Genomic DNA, 25,865 nt, shown 5'->3' on the forward strand with positions numbered 1-25,865 from the left:
TTCATACATCAGGTGCAACGCTGTGGAAGCTACGCAAGAAGTACGGTCACTAAAATGTATCACACTGCGCGTTCCGTCGATGCGTCGCTGCACGCCAGCGGAGTTTGCTCGCGCGAGCATGGACGTGAAGTTGCCGCGATGGGCTGAAAACCAAAACGACGAAAAGAAAATTGATCTAAAACAACGTGTTAGCAGATAGATGTATGAGTAAATAGTTTGTTAGTTTCTAAGGGTACAGACAGACAGACAGACAAAGAACTTTATTAAGGTCCTGAGGAGCCAGCCATTGGAGCCCTTGAGAGGCCCCTGGCTAGCTGTTGGCTAATACCATGTAGGAGCCGGGAGGCCATGCCTCTCTGCTCTCTCACGGGCCCTCTGGACAGCCTTGTACTGGTCTTCCTGTTTAGTGCTCGTGATGTCGTTCTCCCAGTCCTGGCTGTAAATAGTTTTTTAGATGCGAAGCAGCTTATGGTTGGGGCTATGTTCCTTCGGGGCTACGTCCCTCCCTCCCTCCGCCGTGCGGCGTCCACTTCCGGCAGCCGGCTTCCGCTGCCGGTTCCGCTTCCGTTCCCACTTCCGGTTCCGGTTCCGGAAGCCAGCTTCCGGCTTCGGGAGAACACTTCCGGCGTTTTGCCCGAATGATCCCCAGGTGCTTCGCCCACTCATCATCATTCAGGTCGTCCTCTCATTGTCCTCCCGCAACGTCGCGATGGGTCCCACGGACAGCGCCAGCGTCAACGCCAGTGTCAGCGCCGTGGACAGCGCCGCGGAGAAGAGGGCTCGAGCCGCTGCCACGAAACGGCAGCGGCGACAGGCCGATCTGAAAACTAATGGGAACTTTAGTCGACCCCATGGCTGCTTCGCATACTACTCAGGGTTCCCCTACGGGAAGATGGCGCAATTTTTTTTCATTCAGAACTGAGCTTATTTAAAGAGCATTTTCACAAACATCGGTCAAAAAACACCGACTATTTCCGTGTGCGAACGCAACCACTGCAAAATCATCTGTAGCCTCCACAGCGTTGCACCTGATGTATGAAACGGGGTTTACAAATGAATCAGAACTGAAGAAACAATGTCGTTTCCCAATGCACTTGCGGAGCACGTGGCAGGCCGAATATGCCACCGACGAGACAAGGCTTCTATCATTGCTAAGGAAACTGGATTTGAAGGAAGTTTCTCGAATCCTTTGCTATCCAGACTCCAGAAAACTACAGAAAAAAAACGCTGTATCGCAACGATGGCAATATCCCGCCTGCATACGCAGAATTGCCGTCGTTTCGAGCAGTTAGTGTTGTGAAAGAGCTTCCGTGCGTCCAATTCTTATTACCACTTTTTGATCGGCGTCCTTTGTTTTTTTCTTTTACCATGAACTCCAGAACCAAGAGAAAGCATAAGCCAGATGCAGCATCGAATTTGAATTTATTATTCTAGCTGTTTCAAAGTATGCAAGTCAATGTGAGTAAAAAAAACTGAAGACGGCAAAATTCTACTTATTAATCACTCTTGTGGCTTAAATTAGGACAGATAGATTTGCAAAGACCCAAGTGCAGAAGAGAGAGAGAGAATAACTTTATTGATATTGCCAGCAGAGTCGATTAGGCTCCCTCCACGCAGGGAGGACGAGCTTTCATCGCGACGCGGCCACTACATCAGTCTCGTGCGTTATGCTCCTCGAGGTCTTGCTCCCTCGCTACTTTCGCGGGTCCGAGAGGGCCGCCGCCCCCTTCCTGGGGGTGCCGCTCCCCTTCTCCTCGGTTTCGCTCGGTCGCTGCCTTTCTAGAGCTGCCGAGACCTGCTGGACGACCTTGAGTTGTGTCTCTTGATCGTAGATCCTCGTTGCAGCCTCTAGCTGCGGCGGGGTCGTCGTCTTCTCACTGGCTTCTCTCGGATTTACGCCACAGTCCCAAAGGATGTGAGCCGCGCTAGCTCTCTCCTTCGCACACAGTCTACACACGTCAATCATGCACACACTCGGACACACGTGCTTAGCTAGCACCGGGGTGAGCAGGAACCCCTTCTGTAATTGTCTGTATAACACTGCCTCCTTCCGGGTAAGCCCCGGGTGAGGTGGTGGCATCAGCATAAAAAAAAATTCGGTCCAAACTAGCAGTTAATGAGGGCACAAAAATAGAGATGACGCACATACTGGACACACTTTGAATGTATTTATTTGAAGGCGCAAACGGTAGGACATTACATCCGTGTGTTATTGTGAAGGCAAACATCTTCTTCTGACATTACTGAGGCCGCAATGACGTATTCGCGTTCTCCTGCCATCTTCGCCTCAGTGGTAAGCTCAACCTACTCAGCGGTTGGTTCAGCTTACCGGTAACAGCATACTCAATTAAAATGACAATTACATGACAAGCGCCATAGGCTAGTCATATATTATTACTTCAAACCATTACGTTAATAAACACCTGGAATAGCATGTCAGGCGAACAGCCAGGCTAACATTTCCAGCATCTCATTAAAGAAGGTTTCTCTCTCTCTCTGTGACACAGAAAGCAGTTTAATAACGTAATGGCTTGAAGCATGTGATATGAGTGGACCATTGCGCTAGCCCAAGTGCTATCTGCCATATACATTTTCTTAATTTGGTTCAGTTAAAAAAATAAAACCATGTAGAATGAGAACATGCGGTATGTTCTCGTTCTACAGGGTCCTTTTTTTTTAGCTGAACTAAACTTTAAGAACATGTGGCAGACAGCACAATCGTGTTGTCCAAATTGATCTAAGTTGCTCAACGAGGTGGCCTATTACTTCTACGAAAAATCTAAACGTTTAATTGAACAATTGACATGGTTGCACTAATTATTGTTTTATTAATTACTTTACTGCACGTACTTTTATTTACGAATTGTAACTAGTGATTATGCAAGTCATATCGACTTGGAACAAATTCTAAGGATGGCAACGGTTTCGAGATATGCGCTATCAAACTTGCAGTGAAAATGCACTTTTTTTAACTTCATTTTAAGAAAACGCTGCTTCATACATTGAAGCACACACAAACTGGAACGGCAATGCATTTCGGTGGACACATTGAAAATTATTATATCGAAACTAGCGTAGTCCTGAAATCTCGTTTTAAGTCGATATGCATTGTATACCCACTAGCTACAATTCGTAGATTAAAATATGTGCTGCAAAGTAGTTAAAGTGTTTATTAGCGCAATTAAGTAAATTATTCAAAAAACATTTTTATTTTTAGTAAGGTAATGGCCGCCATTTCGAGTAATCTTGAGGTTTATAATTGTGCTACCTGCCACAGGCAATTAAAAAAAATTGGTGCATTTAAAAATGACACGACATATATGGCAACACATAATCCGCTCTGGAACAATAATGCAGCCTGACTTGTAAACTATATTTCCGCGTGTCTATGGCACAACAGGAATAAGAAATGACCCTTTCGGCGTTGCAAATATCAGTATTGCGATAACAAAGGCCCATCGTTATGTGGATCAAAGAAAACCACTCTCTCAAGCCCATTTCTCATGGTGCGATTTTGCCTACGAATTCGCAGCTGCGGGAAATAGGCCACCTGACCTTTCGTGCGTGCGATTTTTCGATGTTCGGCCTGCTGAACTTCTCTGCGAAAACGCAGATGCGGTGGAAACAGACGACCAATAGTAGGCGGCTCGCTTTGTTTATAGTTTTTCATTACCTACGTTAATAAAACTTTCAGGAGTTTAAATATGTAGTTTAGAAACCTTGCAGAGTCGTTAATTTAGCAAAAAGAAGTTGGTAAAAACATACACCGAACAATATACGACTTTGCAAACCATGTGCTACGAGTACCCGAAAAACACTGCTGCCATGAATGCATGTGGAACGGGATTGCGAATTTCGCATTTGCGGAAACCGTAGCTTCGAAAAACGCACTCCAAGATCGTACCATGTGAAACGGGGTTCATGCAACGCTCTGTTTACCAGCGCTTCAGCTTGCTCATGGAACGCTGCAAGTCTCTGATTTTGCTCAACGCTTGACGCTACGTGCGAGTAGGTACGCATACCTCAATTTATTTAATTATCCAGGTACCTCACAGGTTCCCACTGGAACATTAAATAAACAATCATTTGCCATATGCCGCTCTACCATTGCTGCTACCGTATCCACCAGCTACCGGTTCATTTGCTTGTATTGCCTAAAGCACGCCACGCGTACAACTGGCGCAGCTTAGCGAACCAACCAGACCTGTACCTGAGACCGTCCCGGCAACGCTATAAAACGATATATAGCGATATGCTAAACGTTCGTTACAACCCTAAAATTTCCATTTGCCTTCCCTTCCAGAGAAGTGCGTTGGAGGAAATCACTACATAAGAGTAACATTTCACCAGTGATCCCATAAAGCGCTGATAAAATAATGGGTAGACACGAAACAAAGCAGCAATTCACAACAGCGTGACCCGCCGCGGTGGCTCAGTCGGCTAAGGCGCTGCTGAGCACGACATCGCGGGATCGAATCCCGGCCCCGGGGGCCGCATTTCGATGGAGGCGAAATGCGAAGACGCCCGTGTGCTTGCGTTGTAGGGCACGTTTAAGAACCCCAGGTGGTCAAAATTAATCCGGAGCCCTCCACTACGGCGTGCTTCATGATCGGAAGTGGTTTTGGCACGTAAAACCCCCGAAAGAAGAAGAACACAACAGCGTGGAAACGCGTAGATGGCCTGGCGATATTTCTTTAACCAGAGAAACAGACAAGGAAACAAGATATGGGGCGTGCTGTAGGTGCGCAAATCCTGTCTGCGGCAGCCGCATTAGAATGGGGGCGAAATGCAAAAATGCCCGTGTGCTGTGCATTGGGTGCACGTTAGAGAGCCACGGGTGGTCAAACTTCATCCGAAGTCCCCTACTAAGGCGTTCCTCATAATCATATCGCGGTTCTGGCACATAAAGCCCTAGATTTTCATTAATTTTATTTACGAGTTCACCTAAAGGTTCGTTTTCCGGCCGCGAGATTTAGCATATTCCGATTCATGACTTGCGTACGTTAACGCCGATGCGAATTAAGCCATCCACAATTTCTGGGTGATATGGATGCGCGAAAGAAAGTAATGCGCAAAGCGGCGTGTTCCCGAGTCTGCATCTATGAGCAGGCACCCACAAAGATAGCAATAATTTGGAAGTGCCAACCAGCAATCAATAGATTCGAAGCGTGAGTGACTGTAGCTCGACCTAATTCGCAGTACACAGTTACATCACCGTCGCTAAACGCAAATTAAAAGAATAAAACAGGTGGGGTTTAAAACAGGTGGGGTCACACGCCACCAGTACAATACGAGTTGAAACGTAACACGTTGCATGCAAGCGCAGTAACGCGTAACAGCAAGCGCGCGATTTTCCGCGAGAACGATGGGGATCAAGATTCGAGGCGGGAATATTCTTGAACGGCGCGACTTTACAATTTATAGTAGGTACAGCGGGGGCGTGGCATTGCGGGTCACGTGAATTCCACTTAACACGTGACCGGCGACTTTAGAATTGCTAGTAGGTACAGCGCGGGCGTGGCACTGCGGGTCACGTGACTTCCGCTTTACACGTGTTACGGCAATCGTGGAGCTCTTAGGTGCCTAGGGACATAATCGCTTAGGGACTTTTGAGGCACTGGTATGCGCGGCGGCGCGGCGGCTGCTAGTTTCTGAGCGTGACTCTCTTATCTCCGGGACCGGGCGCAGCGACCTTGCCGAGCGCAGCTCCTAGTGCGTAGGGAACGAATCGTTTAGGGCGCGTTGAATGTCTGGCTGTGTCTGGGCCACGCCGGCCGCGCTTTATTATTGTAGCGCTTGTTCTAGTTGCGGAAATCCTTGCAGTAGTTGTGGTGTGGGATGACGGCTTCTCATCTCGGTGAACTGTGGTGGTGTAAACAAGCGGATACTGCTCGCATTTGTACCCCGGTGCCGCGGCGGAAGCCGCGGTGCCGGGCGCGGACGCGAAGCGGCGGTCGTTGGGGTGTTGCGGAGCGCAGCGTAGCAACACCCAATATAAACGAATACTGCTCCAGTCAGGTAGACTGCTCCATCCCTGATAGTGAGATTATATTTGGATCATTCTCGCAGCGGATCCTCAACTCCGCCACGATCCTCACTCGAGAGCCCGAAATAGCGGAGCAAGTAGCCATAGCCCTAGCTATGCTCGACAGCAAACGGAATGTCATCTACAGCGACTCCAGACCGGCCATCAAAGCCTTCGAACGCGGTGTCGTCTCGGACCAAGCGTTACGCATCCTCCGCAGCTCGGATCAGAGTACCCTCAAGCACATCTGGTTCCCCGCCCATCTCGGACGGGTGCCGGGTGCCCCGCCAAACCTCAACGAGATCGCCCACGAGCGCAGCGCGTGCGCTTACTGACCGCGCCGTCCCAGGGCAACCCCACCTCGCCGAGATAGAGACCAACCGGGATGCACCCATTACGTATAATGAAATCACCAAACACTTCTACCTTGGACGCCGCATCTTTCCGCCCCAACAACCCAAACTTAACAGACCGCAACCGCTAACCCTACGCTTATTACAAACAGACACGTACCCAAACCCCGCCAAACTCCATGTTCTCTATCCTGACGCGTACCCCAGCGACATGTGCCCCTCGTGCGGATACACGGCGACACTCACACACATGCTCTGGGAGCGTAGAAACGCTCATCCCGACTCTACCTCGGACAAGTGGGAGAAGTCCCTCAGAAGCTCGCTTCTCGCCGACCAGCAATGGGCCGTCCAGCAGGCCCACGAAGCGGCCGCCAGGTATTCCCTGTCGGTCCCTACGTGGGAGACGCTCACTACGCCCTAAGCGAGTCCTGCAGGACCCAAATAAAGTTTGTCCAGTCCAGTCCAGTCATCAAAACAGTGATGCGTTTATTTAGGAATACCATTGTTTCTCTCTTGCACCCGCTTGTCCTCGCGCCTGCGAGAGACAAACGATGACATTCCTAAAGAAAAGCATCACTGTTTTGATGATCAAAATATAATCTCACTATCAGGGAGGGAGCAGTCTACCTGACTGGAACAGTAGTTTTTATTTGGGGTGTTGCGGAGCGCAGCGTAGCAAAACCCCAACGACTGCCGCTTCGCGTCGGCGCCCGGCACCGGGGTACAAACGCGAGCAGTATCCGCTTGTTTACACCACCGCATTTCACCGAGATTCAAAGCCTTCATGCCACACCACCACTACTGCAAGGATTTCCGCCACTAGAACAAACGCTACAATAATAAAGCGCGGCCGGCGTGGGCCAGACACCGTCAGACATTCAACGCGCCCGTAAACGATTCGCTCGCTTACGCACGTCGGAGCTGCACTCGGCAAGGTCGCTGCGCCTGGTCCCGGAGATAAGAGAGCCACGCTCAGTGGCATAGCGCGGCAGTGAGGGAAAATACTCACACTCACGCACCATATAATTCACTCACTCACGTTTTCACTCACTCACGTTCACGATCACCTCCACACACACTCAAATTACTCACTCGCACTCGCACTCACTTCCACTCACACTCCCTGGTGCTCACTCGCACTCACCTCCACTCACGCTCACTGACACTCACTCGCACTCATCTCCACTCACACTCACAAGCACTCACTCGCACTCGCATTCACCTGCACTCGCACTCACATTCAATGGCACTCACTCGCACTCACCTCCACTCACACTGACTGGCACAAACTCGCACTCGCACTCACCTTCACTCACACACACTGGCACTCACTCGCACTCACTTCCACTCACACTCACTCGCACTCACCTCCACTCGCACTAACTGCACTCACTCCCACTCGCACTCACCTGCTCACACTCACTGGCACTGACTCGCACTCGCACTCACGCCTTTTAAATGAGTGCGAGTGTGAGCGAGTGCACTCATGAGTGAGTGTGCGGATCTATACCGCTCCCAATTCGTGTATATTCATAACGAAGCTTCCAATTTAGCGGCTGTTGCATTGGGAGTGCGCCAAGGCAGTGTCTTGGTCATAGTTTTATTTTTAATATACATAAAAGATTTGTCTTCCCGATTACATGGTAACATCTGTCTATTCGCTGACTATTGTATTTCGTACCGCAAAATTAATCGCATTGATAATCAACATATAAAAAATTCTACCTTTTCTTGGTGTCAGGAGTGGCAGATGACTCTAAATGCCCAAAAATCTGTAACGCTAACAGTAAGTAGAAAGAAACAGATATCTGATTTTACTTACATTATTAATGACACACCTCTCACTTGTGCATTTCAGCGTAAATATTTAGGTGTCACTTTAACACACGCTCTCCGATGGGAAAGCCATGTTAACAAAATAACCTCAAGTGGAAATCAATGTACATGCTGAGGCACTAAATCATCTCTTCTTTCTGAGAAGACACCTTCGTCTTGCGACCCCAGATACAAATCTTCTACCTACAAAATGCTTGTTCGACCAGTGCTGGAGCACGCCAGTATTGTTTGGTTTCCGTACACAAAAGAATTCATTGCAAGAACGGAAGGGGTGCAGAGGAAGGCAATAAGGTTCTGTTTTAATAAATACAAGTTAACGAATTCACTGACTGAATTAATAAAGAGAGCTGGTTTATTAACACTGCAAAGTAGAGCAAAACCAGCACGATTAAAGTTTTCATTTGAATTAATTCATGGTGACAAACATTGACGTATCCGTACTAAGTTCTTTGAATGGATCTAGATCAGCACTCTCTAACACCTAAAGAATACACCTTTAACTTGAATTGCTTTAAATGTTCATATTTCCTTAAAACAATTAGAGAACGGAATCAACTTAGCCGTTCCGTTACTAACGCTTTATCTTTAAATAGCTTCTTCATAACTTCGAGCGGCCGCCAACTTGGAACAGCGTTCGCTCGGAGCTTGCCCTGCGCTGACAATCGAGGAGGGAACGGCAGGCAGACAAGACGTAAAACAAATTGGTTTAATACATCGCTACGGGCGAGCGAGCATGGAGAAACAGAGCAACTACTGCATGACAGCAACTGCAAAAAAATTAAGAAACTGAGTTCTCATCTACAGCGCAGGGTGCTCTCTCTTTATATCCCGTCCGGGGTTCTGTCTTCACAGCACTGAGTCTGGAACAATGTCAACGAGCCGTTGTGCTTTTGAGGACGCATTGGCATTATATGTGTGCTCGCGCGTGGCGCGCCGTGCAGTCTTTGTGTTTTGAATGAAAAAAAAAAAAACTATTGTGCGGGGTAGCGCACGCGCATAAAAAAAAAAACGCGTGGAGCGCTGGAAAAAAAAAGACACACACACACACACACACACAACCCGTGCGCGCGATATGGATGGGTAAAGGGGGGAGGTGATGGGCGGAGCGGGTAGCGAGCCGGCCAAGTCGATATAATAAAAACACACAAAAAGGCGAGGAGGTGCCACGCGGCTTCTGTTTCTGTCGCCATGACGACGTAAACTACCATGTGCGCCGCCATTTTTATACACTATAGCCCGCCTGTAAGGGCCGTTACTTAAAGGGACACAAAGAGAAACCGGAAGTTGAGCTTTATTGGTAGATTCATCATCCTCATCATCACCCTATATTTTATGTCCACCGCAGGACGAAGGCCCCTCCCTGCGATCTGCAATTACCCCTGTATTGCGCTAGCGTATTCCAGCTTGCGCCTGCAAATTTCCTAACTTCATCATCCCACCTGGTTTTCTGCCTACCTCGACTGCGCTTTCCTTCTCTTGGTATCCATTCTGTAACCCTAATGGTAGATTATCCTATCACAATCACAGTCATACCATTCTTACGGCGAACAGATGTTTAATAAGCGAGAAAATAGCGAAAAAAACACCGCATATCCACGGGGTGAATGATGTTGAGTGGGCGAAGCTGCGGAGGGAATCATCGGTAAACCTTGAATCTTCCGTGTAATTCGCCCAGTCTCGCCGCACTAAATCGAACGATTGACTTCCACCAATGACACGCGCCATATGTGACGTCATTCCTATTTTCTAACAGCGCCCTTCATTATATTTGCACCATCTCCCGCTTAGGGGGACGCTAGCACAAACGCGTTAGAAACGTGCAGTACTCTCTAGTAAGGGGGACAGGCCACAACGTCTTACGCAGCCGTTTACACATGCCGGAACGTGCACCGCGTTTGCCGACGCCATCACATGACTGCTGAGAGAGTATAACCCCCGTATTCATAAACGCTCCTCGACTTGAACTTGGCTTGCCACCGCCTTCAACGCGTTTCGAGCGCGCTGCCCAAGGCGGTGGCAAGTCAAGTTCAAGTCGAGGAGCGTTTATGAATACGGGGGTAAGGCGGAGAGGCCACAGCGTCTTACACCAGCTTCTTACACGGGCCGTAACGCGCTAGCACAAACGCGTCAGAAACGCGCAGTCTTTCGTTAATGTTTGGTATTTATTGTCATCGTGGTGCGTGTGTCCATGTGCGCTTCGTGGCGTAGTGGCTAGCGCCGCGCGTTCGGACGCGAGGGGTCCCTGGTTCGATTCCGCGCTACGGACACAACTTTCGGAATTTTTTAGGGGCGAAGCTCCTTAGGGTGTGGGTCTGTCCCTCCTCTGTAGTATGTAGTAGTAGTCGTCGTAGTAGGTAGCCACGTCTACTTTTATGAAAGAAAAAAAATTCCGAAAGTTGTGTCCGTAGCGCGGAATCGAACCAGGGACCCCTCGCTTCCGAACGCGCGGCGCTAACCACGACGCCACGAAGCGCACAGGGACACACCCACGATGACAATAAATACCCAACATTAACGACAGACTGCGCGTTTCTAACGCGTTTGTGATATAATATAGCGCGTTACGGCCCGTGTAAGAAGCTGGTGTAAGACGATGTGGCCTCTCCGCCTTACCCCCGTATTCATAAACGCTCCTCGGCTTGAACTTGACTTACCACCGCCTTGGGCAGCGCGTTCGAAACGCGTTGAGGGCGGTGGCAAGTGAAGTTCAAGTCGAGGAGCGTTTATGAATACGGGGGTTATACTCTCTCAGCAGTCATGTGATGGCGTCGGCAAACGCCGTGCACGTTCCGGCATGTGTAGGACGGCTGCATAAGACGCTGTGGCCTCTCCCCCTTACTAGAGAGTACTGCACGTTTCTAACGCGTTTGTGCTAGCGTCCCCTTAAGCGGGAGATGGTGCAAATATAATGAAGGGCGCTGTTATAAAATAGGAATGACGTCACATATGGCGCGTGTCATTGGTGGAAGTCAATCGTTCGATTTAGTGCGGCGAGACTGGGCGAATTACACGGAAGATTCACGGTTTACCGATGATTCCCTCCGGAGCTTCGCCCACACATCATCATTCACCCCGTGGATATGCGGTGTTTTTTTTTTCATAAAAGTAGACGTGGCTACCTACTACTACGACGACGACTACTACTACTACTACTACTACTACATACTAGAGAGGAGGGACAGACCCACACCCTAAGGAGCTTCGCCCCTAAAAATGAAGGATAGGCGCTGACGCCCCTTCGAATTTCCCGCACTACACCTTCGTGACGTCGGAGATTACAAACGCAGGCTAGTCGCGATTTGTCGAGAGCGATTTATTGCTGTTAATAAAACGCAAAATTAAATACACCTTAAACGTACATAAACAGCATTTGCCAACTTTTTAAACCGTTTCAAGCGAGAAAGTAGAAGCTTAGCGCAAAATTAAGCAAGACAAAAATGGCATGGCGATACATGCGATCGTGATAGTTTTGTAGTTTCGTTTTTGGTCCATGCGTCATCGCGCGCCTGTTCTGCTAGTGTTTGGTTGCCTGTTGCGTGGCTCGAAAAAACGTTGACTTCGCGAGAAACAACCAGAAAATACCTCGTGTGCGTGAGGGCTGTATAAATGGCTCAAGGCGCTTGCTTAGGGGCAGCGGCAATGTTGACTCTATTGTGTCCCATGTGGTGCCGCGCGGTGAGCCCCGGCTCCTCGGCGTTCGCAATGGCTCAGTGCTTTGCTGATGATAAAACGGCAAAAGAGCCATAGAAACCGATGGTGTGCTCTCTGCATTTCTCGCCCTTGGATTATGTGTATAATCCTGCCCTCAGAAAGTATCTTGGCGTGCCCCAGAGGCCAGTCCTTTCTCGAGCAGCTGTTCCCTCAATGCGGCCTTCATTAAACCCCCTACCGGTGCCCCTGCAGCAGCAAACTGTCGGCTCGGTGAGTGCATAATGTCAATAAATAAAGCCACGAAATAACCATACCGAGTGCGTGCGCAACTTTCTAGGCTTGTTCTGTCGGGAATATCGTCGCCTGACGGACCGGACCCCTCGCGTTCCGTCGACGAAAACGAAGCTTTGCTTTCCGCCGGCGCGGCCGGCGGGTCACCGCGATCGCACGCGGAAACACCTACCGCTCGAGCACGGAGGATCATTTCGCGCTCTGTTTCACTGAATATTGCTGAAATGCAGTCCTGCTTCCCTGGCGAGCTCTTCGTTGCAAGGTTCAGCGGCAGCAACGGTATCCATCGCGGCGAACGCAAACGCAGCGGCCATGCAGCCATGATGCAGCCAGCGCCTCGGCCGTTTACGCAAGCGGTGACGTATCATGGCGCATTCTGATTCGCTGAGAGCAATGAAATCTGTGACGACACTGCTTCAGTGCCAAATCTGGGGTGAGAGAAATTGAGGAAGAGATGTTTGGTCTTTGTTTACGATTTTCTCCGCTAATAACTCATATTTTTGCACCCAACAAAAACTGCATGCATTCCTGAAGGTCCCTCTTTTGTTCCAGCTGAACTTCCTGTTTCTCTTTAGTGTCCCTTTAAGGGCGCCTTGGCACTAGTGTCGAAAAGAGTGGCTGCACTAACTCGACCAATGGGAGCCATGCGGAGATTCGCACGGCAGTCAGGAACACGAGACACGGTCTGGTCCAATCAGGAACGCAGGCACAAGATCGGACCATAAATGGGCACAACCGTCTCATAAGGCCGTTTCACATGGCGCGATTTTCACACAGCGACACAGCGAATTCCGTCGCTCAGGGACCGCCGCCATGTCGCAGGCTCTCCGCGACGGGATTCCAACATGTTGTAATTTCCGTCGCCGAGTCGCAGCGATCGGCGCGATGTGGGCGGAGCAACGTGACGTAACAGCAAGCGCCGTCGAAATAGGCACTTTCCTGTTTTACCGCGTGTTGGAAGCTCAGCGGAGCAATGTCGCGCACCAGTTTCAATGATGTTTTAACAGAGCGTACCACCAGCGCCTGTGCCTCAGGAGCTTCATCAACAATTTTTTTCTCCAGCTCGCACAATTCATTTAAAAGGAGAAGCTGCATGCTATCCAGGCCGGGAGCTGACGCCGCCTTCAACATACGGCACGTACCCTCACGATCGTCGTCGTCGTCAACGTCTTCATTGCACAAATTGTGCCAGGCACTTGCACACTTAATAGTAGCTTCTTTTTGAGAGGCAAATACTCCTGCAGGAGAAGAGTTGTGGCTTCCATCGTACCGCAACAACACAACTAGAATGTACAAAACAAAACCACCCCACCACGCCGCACGCTTGTGTGGTTTGTGCAGCATTTTCACTAGCCGCAACTGCGGACTAAGCGATCGCAGTCTTAACGCGTTTAAAGGCTGAAAAATTGTGTACTATTCTATTTTCAAAAAAATAATAATATGAAATTGTAATATTTGACTAGTTTCATGTTGTTTTTATTTAACGGTGCAGGCATGGATACTTTGTGAACAGGGAGCAACCTTGGGCGTCGCTGCGACGGAAATTGCGCGGTCAAAAACGCATGTGAAAGCTGCCAGCGAAAATCGCTCTGCGACGTGCGCGACAGAACGATTTTTTTCGCCCCAATCGCGCCATGTGAAACGGCCTAGGGTGCCTCGATGTCCAGCGCCGCCGTCCAGGGTGGGGACAACCCCGCTGGCGCCGCCATATTGAGTCACACGAGTTGAAACTCAGCTACGCTTGCGTTCATAAATAGTGTTACTCGCGGCGCACTTCCAAGTGCTTTGCCTTGATGAGGATTTTTTCATCGGTATCGCATCTGCACATCTTTATAACCAATAGCCGTTAACTCGTCGAAGGTCCAAGACGTAAATGTATGGCGCCGGGAACATGCCCCAAGTTGCCTAATTCAATTTACATTTAACATGCCCTGTGTATGTTTGAAATACGCACAATTTTTTTTTCGCTTCGATGCTTGGTATATAAGGTTTGCGACCCCCTGTGTGTGGAAGTTTTTCTTTTTCGCTGTTGTGTTTTGGTTTACACGTCACGCCTCCTTTACCGTAGCCAGCCACTCGCGCACGGCGGTTAGTTTCCCTTGCGTTGCGCGTGCTCTTCGCGTTCGTTGCAATTATTTGACGATATCTACGCGCAATCTTGCTTTTTTTTGCCCACAAAACTGTGTGCTGACAGGATTAAGCTAGTGTAAAAATAACTGCGATGTGAAAATAAGGTTTAGTTAGTGCTGTAGAGAAACATGTAACGTAACTTGTCTGTGTCAATCTTGCGTAGTACACACAAGAAACCAAACGATGCACAAAATACATTTACTTATAATGTCTAGTACAATCAATCATGAAAGAGATATGTACATGAAAAATTATATGTACTGTGTGGCGCCTGAAGGTTATGTGGAAAGACGAGATAAAAAAAATCGCAAGGTAGGCTCGACACACAATTCGGGATAGTGAGTTTTTTTTAATTTATTCCTTACATGAGGGGGGGGGGGTGTTCAAGTGAGTACATCAACCTTATTACACACAATATAAATCGAAAACAAGAATGCAAACAAGAAAACGCAACCGCGGGTAATATTATTCAAGATATCCAGCCAGAATACATCAGCTACCATCGAATACGTCGCATCAGCCAAACACATCGATGGCGAGTACAGAACATTTTATAAATAACCATTAGAACACTGATAACTACATTGAAAAAACAAACAACACTGCATACATATCGCGTACAAAAACCGTACATGAAACTAAGACAGTCAATACAGATTAGCAATGTTTTTCACTTCGAAAATATAGTCCATGATGATGTAAGGCTGTTGACTTTAACAGACGGCGCCCATCCTGTCGATTTACCTCGTACTGGTCCTCTTCAAAGTGTTTCTAAGTACAAGTAAAACAACAAAAGTGATTATTGATATGAAAAGTTGCCTTGTAAATACTGCTAGAGAACCTATTACAGTGCTTAAAAATAAATTTTCGCAGAAGTAATGCTGTATTACCTCGCTTCACACGTTTCGAAGAAATGCACAGGCTACAACAGACACCATGCCAGAAAGCGCCGAATCATTTTGGTCCCATGATGCCCCTTAACTCTACTACACCTGGGCATACCGTGCACAGGCATTTAAAGACCGTCACAGTACCCACTACGATCGGGAATGAGCACGAATGACCGTCGGCTTACGAGCACCACGCTACAAATATATTCGTCTAAAAAATCAGCTAAATCCGCACCTGAGATCCGCAAGATATCTGCTGAGAAATCAGAGAAAATCACAATGCTTCACTTGCCACGTACACAACAGCCGCTCTCCCCAAAAGAAGCACTGCGTTCTTTAGTCCCAAATAACCAGTAGCGAAAAAAGAAACTGAGAAAAAAAAAAGAAACAAGACACACGATGTGTGCTTCCCGTGCAAAAGTAAAATAGGTGGTTTACATGACGATTTGTAGCTAATGTAAGGCTATTTCGCGGCGAAGCATTTTCGTCAGTTCTTAAAATAAGGGTACTACTCGCATAGACTGCGCTGATCAAAACGGCAAAAGCCTATGCGACGCGCGCTCGCAAACCATAGGCTACTCAGACAGCATCGGTGCAGTGCTTAGTTCGTGAGCGAACGTAGGTACGTGAGCGAGGATCAGAGAATACTTTCTTATTTAATGAAAAACACGATGCGATAGTCTAAACTTTCTTGACACTTACCTCGCAAATATAGGAGCTATCCGTTGCCTTCCAGTGATACCGCTTTACTTGGGCTTCCCATCTCTTCCTTCGCTCTGGGTCCCGGGGGAAGCGTAAACAGCGAAGCCCTTTACGCGTCGATCCGGTGCACTTAGGAACACAACAGCCCGTCATGTCGACTCGATGCACTTGACAAGCTTGTAATTCATGCGGCTGAACACTGTCCAGCAAGTAGAAGCGTCAGCGAAGCAACCGCGCGCACTGTGTCTCGAACTAAGTACCGGCAGCAAGCGCTCGCAACCGCTCGCTGTGACTCAAGATGGCGTCGCAGCGAGAAAGCGGCGGCGCGGGTGCGGTCAAAGGATGGCACCACCCTGAACGGCGGCGCTGGCATCGAGGCACCCTAGAAACGGCCTATAGACGGTTTTCAGCAGCGGCGCACGGGCGCGGCCATGTTTGATCACGTGATTGCGCCGGCATGACTGGCCTTAGGTTGAAGGCCAGCGAAGGAGCCGTACTGCTGTAGTTGTGGGCGACGGTACGGCAAGCGGCGTTGTTTCGGGTCCACCGATGGACAGCGGCTGGATCGACGACACAAAGCTCTGGCCCATGGTTCAACGATCATGTAAGTGAACCATTGTTTGTCATTTTAACGTTGTATGTGCTCGCGCCAGAGCGCTCTGGCGCTCGTTCATCGTGCATGCGCGTCGCTCGCTCGCGCCGAGCGATTCGAGCTCATGGAGGCTTCTTGTGCGGCGTTCACGTCAGTTCGCTAGTTCTTTTCCTTTTTGTGGTTAGTGCGGTGTACTTAAGCTACGATCTGAGCTGTTTGAAGTGGTTGCACAGCTTCTAGCGCTTGCTTGACGGCCTCGAATGTGTATGCTTGAGCGCCGAGTGAAAAATCCGTGTCCGCTTGTGTGTTGACGTCTCGCTCGCTGGTATTTTAGCTTCCCACATACGTTGAGGTAAGCGTTTGCCTCGATACTGGTGCACTGATCTCTGCAGAATTCACCAGTGCGGCGGGCACGCAATAGTTTCGCGTAGTTGACTTCGGAGCGGCAGATTGTGTTTGTTGGATGTACTAACTGAATGCCCCCGAACGGGTGTTTTTTCATAGTAAAACCCCTGTCACACGGGCACGTTCGATCGCAATTGAGCCTCGATCTGAATCCAGTCGGTCGTGATCCGCAAATCGTAAACGAAGTGTCCGATTTCGATCGGAGACCGACGTAAGCAGCTTCTAGCTCATTGTGACAGAAAACGAGGTACAACGAGAAAGAAAGAGAACCGAAGAAATAACCCTCTAAAAAGGCCGTTTTATTTTTTATGCACGTATAATATTGAAAATCTGTGTGCTGCGTCGACGCCATGCACGTAGTTCTGAGATTTGCAGACAATCAGAATCGGCGGACGTGACACGTCGTTTACCTAAAATACCGAATGAAAAAGTAATTTTTCTGAAAATTGATTTGTACGTACCTTTACTACCTATTAGGCACGTTTATTATTTGCTTCGAACTTAGTTACACTTAAAGCGTTAGAGCCCAAACAACACGATGCTGATCCTTGGACTGTGTAGTAGCGATCATTTTCGATTGCGATCGAAAGTGGTCATGTGACAGGGGCATAACTTTGGCTAGCTGTAACTCAAGCATAAATGAGAGCTCCCGTTTCAACTTTTCAAACTCTTCATACGAGAGCAACACCAGCTTAGTAATCAAATATGTAGGAATTACTGAAACTCCGGAACTATAATTTATAAATCCAAACGATCAGTTTAATATCAGACTGTATCTATCGTGTTATTTTAGTTCTTTCAAACATCTGCAGATGTCTTGAGGAGTAAATAAAAATCAGCTTTCTTTCATTGCCATTTTTTTTTCATTCCCGCAGTACATACAAATGTTTCTCCCCTATTTCAGTTGTCTACGACTACATGGTCAAGGCAATCGACCAAGATGGGAAGCCTGCACAGGACTACAGGGGTTTTGCAGAGGGCATCAACCTTTTTGACAGTGGCAATTTTGGGAAAGCTTTGTGTCAATCCAAGGATGGCATCTGTAGCATAAAGCTGTGTTCCAAGCTGCAGTGTTGGGTAGGGATAGTCCTTGGTTGGACGCCCATCAACAAAGTGAATAAAACATACCTGAAAGAAAAGGGTGATTCATGTAATATTTACAATGGTTTGCTTTTATTTGAACGTAAGAATAAAGGAGTCCACAGAAATAAAAAGCACGCACACAACCCCAGCAATTCCGGACATCGCCTTTAGTTCACAGCTTTTACACCACGTGGCGTACGGACCTTTAAGATTCGAAATTCGCGCGATGACGCACGAAGTGTACTGGACGATAACAGAATACACGTTGTAACAATAAAATAAAAATAAAAATAAGGACCACGCCAACAGCTTTCACCGTCGAGCATGGACGAACGCGAATCAGGAATAACTCATCTGATAACCGCCGCGCGTATAAGACGAGCGGCCAGCTAGTCTACTGTGAATCAGCAGTTTTGCTGCTATTGATAGTCGTTTAGAGGCTCAGCCCCGCTTCGAGAAAGCGGGTGCAGAATCATGAAAGAGCGGCCTCCGCCCCCCCCCCCCCTTCCGTCCATCTTTTCCTCGTCCATCTTTTTGTCCGATCGAATAAAAAAAAGCAAAAATGCCCTTTTGTCGCTTCATTTCTCGAAAGCTGATTCTGAAATAATAATGTAAGCTTGCTAAATGGTCGCCATGGGCGCATGTTTCAGGATATGCATTCGCATGATTGACACCCTTAATCTCGGTTGGCCTCAGTTTACGAGTCCATTTGCGCATTTGCGTGCAGGTGCCTTATCGAGCTATGTTCACTGCCACGGAATTTCTGTTTTTCGAAGGCGAAAGCCTTAGGTGCATGGCTATATTTTCGGTGCCATTGGCAGTGACCTTGGTGAAACCGCGCCATAACGAAAATGGCCGACACCGCAAAGAGTAAAATCACGTCAACAAAAGCTCGGATTGACGTCAGTTTTCTCAGGGAGGTTCCTGTGAACAAAGTAAATTAGTAGCTCTGTAAAGAAGATTTGCTACATTTCAGCCGAACACGTTTTCTAAGTTCTTGGTAAGAGACGGGTGTAAATGCAGAAAATCATCTGTAACTGGTCAGTGTTCGAAGACCTGCTTCACTGCACAGTGGCATAGCCAGAAATTTTGTTCGGAGAGGGGGGCTCACGTTGCAGCCGATAGAATAGCTTCCTCCCGATAGAATTTGTCGAGGGATCAAATACATGAATAATAACTGCATTTCCATTGCCAATGTCATTGTATATTAGAGGCTGCAAAGAAACTACCGAACGCTACCCACTGTTAAGTAAACTATGTATTTTTCATAAAAGAATATATTCGTATGTCCCAAAAATTGTGGCAGAAATAACTGATATCAATGCTTCCGCGTTTTTTTGTCTATTTAATAAGTAATGAAATTATCACACGAACTTTAGAACATCAGAATATCATAGAATTCCAAACCAGCAAAGCAGTGCATACAGCTGGTGCGAAAAACGTAAGGGCCATGAAAAGAACAAGTTGGGCACAAATATTTTGATAAATCTTTGTCATTAAAGAACCTTGTTTACGTTTTTGTACAGTCGCGAGCAGAAGTTTGGAGACCATGGCATCAGCAAAAATTTTAAACATATTCAAGCACAGCTGCACGGCCCCGAATTGGCTTAATACGTTCTATTGGTCCATCACGCGCACGTAGGCTTGCTCTCTTGATTTCAGCCGGAATGCCCAGGCTGCGAAGGAAAAAAAAAATAAAATCGTGGCAGCAGAGAGGCTCGGCCTTTCTGTACCGACGTGGGAGCGGGTCGCTACGTGCTGACGCGCGTTCCGAGGGAACGTAATAAAGCTTTATCATACCATCCTACCATACCTTTGGTCCACAAACTTTTGCTCGTGACTGTACATATGCAACGGCCAGGGAAAACCCTCAATGGCGCTGTCCTCCGTTGCAATAGATTGCGCATGAGCAGTTGTTACCGGTCGTGTATTGTAATTACACCGATAATATAGTCGCAGCAGTGAGCACATATAAGAAGCAGGAGTTCTGCGAGATGTAGATTGGAATTGCGAAAATAGAATGGAATATACAAGTGCGAAGATACAAGTTGATAAAGGGCACAAAAGTGTCACTGGTAACAAAATGCACTGTTTGTATACACAAAGCCTCGCAACAAGATGTTTAAATATATGTACAAGTATCCAAAAAATCCACGTATTTAAGTAAACGTCACTGTATGTAATGCGTCAAACAAGACAAATAGACATGTAGCGCAGTCACACATAGTAGTAGCTTTACGCATAGAAAGACAGACGATCCCGGCAAGAACAAAACTATGATAGCAGAAATCGTGATATGTTCCACAAGGACCACCTGTTGGGCTAGTTGGTCTAACATAGTTACTTTCAGTTTGGCAGAACAGTTTGGTTCTCCTAGAAGCTGACAAGGAAGGTGGATTTGTTGTGATGCCGAAAGCCATGTTCAACGAAAAAACCCAAGCGGCAGTGGACAAGAACTTTGTGGCTGTTTAAAAAAAGTGCAGTGAGGGTTAAGACTAAGTTCATCAAATTTTATAAGGACTTGGAATTGAATGTTCTTGCTAGTTCTATTATAAATAGTAAGGGGAACAGTCTGAATGTTTTCTTTTCTGCAAAAACACATAAGGCAGATGTCCCTTTCAGAACCATTGTGAGCGAAGGGGGGGCTTGGAAAAAGAAGGTTAGTCAGTTTTTACTGAAGAGCCTTAAGTAACTCACGGTTGTTGATCCTTTCCGCGTGAGGAAATCTGAAGAAGTCGCTGAATATGTGAAACACAACGAGAGTATAGATTATGGCTTGTCTGTGGACGTTGAGGACTTGTCTTATTCAGTACCTCAAGATGAGCTTTTAGTTGCTGTTAGGAAGTGCATTGAACAGAGTGGCGAATGCGATTTCCAAACTCCGCTTGCTTGTCGATTCATAATTTAACGCTTTTAGAATTTTAGCTTAGTGTAACATTTATTGCTTTTAACGAGCAGCATTTTCTGCAACGCAGAGGAATGTGTATTGGGTCTTGCGTGGCTCCGATTCTATGCGACATAATTGTAGCTGATATTGACAGTGCGCTTGATTTGGCTTTTAATGGGGGGAAGGTATTCAAAGTGCTTCGGTACGTCGATGACTTTTTAATTCTTTTAAAGAAAGAGGACGGTTTCACTGCCCTTGGGAGTATTTTAGATGTTTTTATTCAAGCGGGGCAGGGTTTGAATTTCACTCATGAATTTCTTGGAACTGAGGGGTCACAATTCCTGGATCTCAGGCTAAAATTTAGTGTAGGCCATGTTTGCTGAGAGTACCTCCCACGGGTTAAGAAGTGTCTCCTGCCTTTTGACTCTGCCCACTCTAAAATAGTAAAAAGGGGCATCGCATTACAATGTCTGGATGCTGCGCTCCGTAAGTCATGCCCGCATTCAATGCAGCTTAGCTTTCCCAATCAGATTGGTCGCCTTTTAGCAGCGGGATTCCCTGAGTTGCTTGTTGTTCCGGTGGCCGAGTCTATCCTGCAGAGGGTAAAGAAGAGAGCTGGAGCGGAAAGGGCTGCGACCCAGCGATGGATGGCGACACCCGTAGCCATGCCTTATATGCATCAGGTCTCGCACAACCTGAAGAAGGTCGCGAACAGGCATCGTATTCATGTGGTCTTCACGACTCCTAATAAGCTATCCAGGCTCTGCCCTCGAATTTGCGGTGACAGGAAAGAAGGTTGCCAAACAAGCCAAGATAGCCGCTTCATGGGGTGTGCGACAGGAGTGGCATACTCCGTCCCCTTGTTGTGCGGGAAGGTGTGCATCGGCCAAACCGAACGGTGCATAAACGACCGGCTCGGGAGCATGCGCTAAAAGTTAAGAAAAAAAGGACAAGTATGCACATTTCGTTGCCCACATCATTACGTGTGGTTTTACGTGTGGTTAGGCACGATTTTATGAGACCACTATCTTAGGCAAATCAACAAACTACACGGCTCGAGTGGCTCTAGAAGCATTCTACACCCACAAGAACTCAGATATTTGTATAAGCGAAGCGTCAATTCTTTTGCACAGTGCCGAACTGAACTATTTGAACTCTGTTACCTGAGGGACATAGTACTGTTAACTTTTTTAGATTTCTTTTTATCACCTCGCATGGGAAAGGGGCGTGACACTGGTGTACGTGGTTCACCTTATAAATCGGAGGGTCTGTTGACTGAAATAAACGGTTGGTAGTAGCGCTCATAGCGCTCCTCCGCGTCTGTCGTGTCTTCGTGTGTGTTGTGCGTACTTTTTTGCGCTATGTCTGAAAGGAACTCGTGATATGTACTTGGGCCATGCGGCGGTCGCGACAGCACCATATGGGTAGATAATAGAGGAATAATGCAAAAATCAGTACGAAAGTGTGTAATTTAACTGCCTGCAGAGCGGCGACAAATTTTCTGCACCCAAAATTAAGGAAGGGTATTGCTTCGGCTCAAAACAGAAGTAAAAGCGGGTAGCTAAAAAGGAAAGAAAAGACCAAACGAAAGCCACAGATGATGCGGCAAGTTAAAAAAACCAATATCCGAGTGTGTTTGTTGGGAAGCGCCGCGAGGGCCGGCATTCAATAAACAAGGTCGGTAAAAATTGGTTACTGATGTCCTCGTAATTTTCGTTTTCACACGATAGATTTGATCATGATGCTACCTGTTTGAATAAACGGCGATAATTTCTGCGGTTTTACAAACTAATGAACAGTCATACGTTTTCATAATTACGCGTTTATGTACCTGAAGGAACAGAACCTTTACTTGCGTTGATTTTTGCCGCTTCCCTATCTAAAGGACAAACTTCACTCGGCGGGAAAGTTTAGTGAAGCGGTCAATGACTTCGGACACGTTGATGACGACGTCTCTGTGGACGTCGGCATCCTTGTTGAGTCAGACCTTGTCGTCCGCAAAAAAGAACCGCTCAAAAATAGGCCGTTAACTTTCTTCTGATTTCTCTTCTTTCACTTTGCCTGCCCTGGTCCAGCTTATCGATCACATCGGGCGCCCTTCCTGAAAATGTTTGGAGAAAATTATCAGCTGCCAGCTGGCAGTCACGGTCATATTTAGTATTTTCGTGTGTGTGGAAGATTGCCAGCGCGGCCTTCCATTTCTGAAACGGCTTGGACACGAGGGCTCCAGTGCGCGCATGTTAGCTCAAGTTTATAAGAACATTAAACACATAAAGTTCCAGAATTGAAAATCTAAAGCACGCCTTTGGAAATGTCAGTGCACCTATCGCGTCATAAGTTTATGAGAACTTTATACCCATAAAGTTTCGGAATTGAATTCCATGCGCTCCGCAGATTCCGCGGCCGCTGCGAAATGCCACAACGCGCCCGCTCGCTATCGAAAAACCCTTGAAAGTTTGTGCTCGGATTTGGCTCCTTGGGTTATGCGAGTCCAGGGGCGCGATCTTGTACGCGTTCCAAAATGGAGCGGAGGCGTTCCGTTCCATCGAACCGCACACGATTGGTCCATTTGAACCGCGACGTTCAAATTGACCAACCGTGTGCGGCTCGATAGAACGGAACGCCTCCGTTCCATTTTGGAACGCGTACAAAATCGCGCCCCAGGTGCCAAGGGCGTTGCGACGAAATCCAGCCCGAGTTCGCAAAAGTGCGTGCCGAAATCTGTTTTCGAGCGTGAAAAGGACATTGTGGACAAAATCCAGAATTATTCCCGGCGCCGGTGGTTGTTCTGGTCGGCGGTTCATGCCAGCATGAAATAATTTCGGGGGGGGGGGGGGGTCTGAAGTCCCATCAGTGCTGCTACTGCTACTACTACCCCTACTGCTACTGCTATTACATTATTAATAAATAATTATTATAGAGGAAGTACAACAACAATGACAGCTTTACATGAGATCCAACGAAGTGTTTTAGCATAAGTGATGGGAATGTTCCATTGCGATTATAGAAAAGTTTTCATGTGTTAAATTTGTCGATTTGATGCAGATTGACAGTGGAATGAACATTCTTTGGCTTACTTATCGTGATTATTTTTTTTGTTCATTTACCATAAACCACATCTCCACTATTAAATCTCTTAAGCAAACTTTAGTGGACTCTGGGCTTGGGCTCCCGTGTACTGGTGATGGATAGTGCCCCTGAATACGCAGGGCCTCTCTTTTCCTCGCGCCGCCATCACCGCCGTTGGCCGAGCGTCGTCACGCCGTGACAAGTAATATAAGTCGTTCTACTCGGCACAGAAAAGAGAAAATGGCGGAAACAACGCCGGTATACCACTTGCTTCAGCTCTTGTGCCATCCGTATCGGCAAAGGCGCGTTCCCACCACGGCGTCAGGAAGCACATCTGGCCGCTTAAGCCGGAGCAGCGGTCTTATGGCACGTACACACTAGCGGCAAAACGCGCGCGGCGCGCCGCCGGCGGCAAACCGCAGCAGCGGCAGGGCGGCCACACCAACCGGCGGCGCGCCGCTGCGGCAATCACGTGACAGACTAGACTCCTCTCCCCTTCTCGAACTATCCGCGAGCTCACGCGTGTAGATGATAGTGCGAAACGAGAAACAAGTGGCCGGGCGGGTCCGCATGGCACCAGTTTCCCGCGCGCACGTCACGGAAGCGGGCCGCTCTCATTGGTCTCCTGCATCCGCGGCACGCGGCAAACCGCAAAAAATCGGTCCAGGAGCGATCCCTGCCGCGGCAACAAAAACCCGTTTCGCGGCTGCTTTCGCGGCGCGCGTCTTGCCGCCGGCGGCGCGCCGCGCGCGTTTTTCCGCTAGTGTGTACGTGGCATTACTCCTATCGCGTGCACTCGAGCAGTATACACGCTCCCCCTCGTCGCCGCGCAAGAACTATCTGCAGCAACTCTGAGCATGACGGGACGCTGCGCACCGGGGCTGCGCCAATCGCAATGAAAGTGGGAAAGCTGTTTACTCTGCGCCGTACAGACGGACCGTTGTCGTCTACAGTAGTCATTAATGCGAAAGCATTACATGAGCCATGAGGCAGAAAAGCCGGCGTCATCCACAACGAGTGGTATCAAAAGTCAATGTGACTTCGTCAGCGTCTTGAATGAAATCAATAGTAATAGAGAAGATAGTAAATGGTATGACGACGTTAATTAGTATTAATTATGGGTAGTTATTGTGAATTAAGGTGAGTTACAGTGAAGTGAAATAAAGTTACAAGTTAGAGAAGGGTGACTTAAGGTGGAGTCAAGTGAATTAAGGTGAAGTAAACTAAATTACAATGAATTAAATTTGGTTAAGGTGGATTAAAGTGGATCACCATATCAACTCGTAGCTACTTGGCGAAGAGTTTTGAATGGTTGTGGTCTGGTGATTAATGAACGCAGAGAAAAGAAAGTGAAGGAAGGATCGCAAACAGGTTGTAATACTTAAGAAGTCTTTATTGGTAATGACTAAGAGGAGTCATAATGCTTTCGCATTCAAATCACGTAAGGATACTTAAGGTACACTTTTTTTGCCCATGGGCCGCCACAGGGCTATCGCTTTAAACCCCACCGCGCCTCTGCCCGCCATATAACGCTTTGCAGTAAACCTTCTCTGTGATAGCGTTCATGATCCACCAATAAAACCCGCCATGTTTGGCTACGTCACAGTGCACAGCTGTCGCTTTAATATCAACAATCTTTTTAATCTTCGGCGCGAACGTCCGTCACATCCAATTATCCTCGCGTTGCAACGGCAGCCCCTGCCACATCCGAGTTTCACCCCACCGCCCGTATATTTCGGCCGGCAGCATGCTGCACTGTCAATGCTTGAAGGGGTCTGCTGCGTCACGGCGGGAAGCTCCCCTCGCTAGAAACCGGCGAAGTTTCTGCGCGCGCTAAGAGTGCATGTTTATTTCCCCTTAAACACTACAATTAGCAACATCTAGGTTTCAAAATTTTAATTAAATTATCGGCTTTTACGTGCCAAAACCACGATCTCATTATCAGGCACGC

The 25,865-nt window shown here is 47.8% G+C and overlaps 1 protein-coding gene across 1 annotated transcript in view; it reads right to left on the bottom strand.

Moving 5' to 3' along the window:
• Positions 1 to 1,629: 1,629 nt before the first annotated feature.
• The window catches only part of LOC119462498 (uncharacterized), a 127,166-nt gene continuing 102,930 nt past the window's right edge, over positions 1,630 to 25,865 (bottom strand). Inside the window, exon 2 of the mRNA XM_037723843.2 lies at positions 1,630 to 1,795. Coding sequence (XP_037579771.2) covers positions 1,694 to 1,795 — 102 coding nt within the window. The 3' untranslated portion in view covers positions 1,630 to 1,693. The remainder of the gene's footprint in view (positions 1,796 to 25,865) is intronic.

The sequence above is a fragment of the Dermacentor silvarum genome, chromosome 8, assembly GCF_013339745.2.
Source record: "Dermacentor silvarum isolate Dsil-2018 chromosome 8, BIME_Dsil_1.4, whole genome shotgun sequence".
NCBI classification, from domain to species: domain Eukaryota; kingdom Metazoa; phylum Arthropoda; class Arachnida; order Ixodida; family Ixodidae; genus Dermacentor; species Dermacentor silvarum.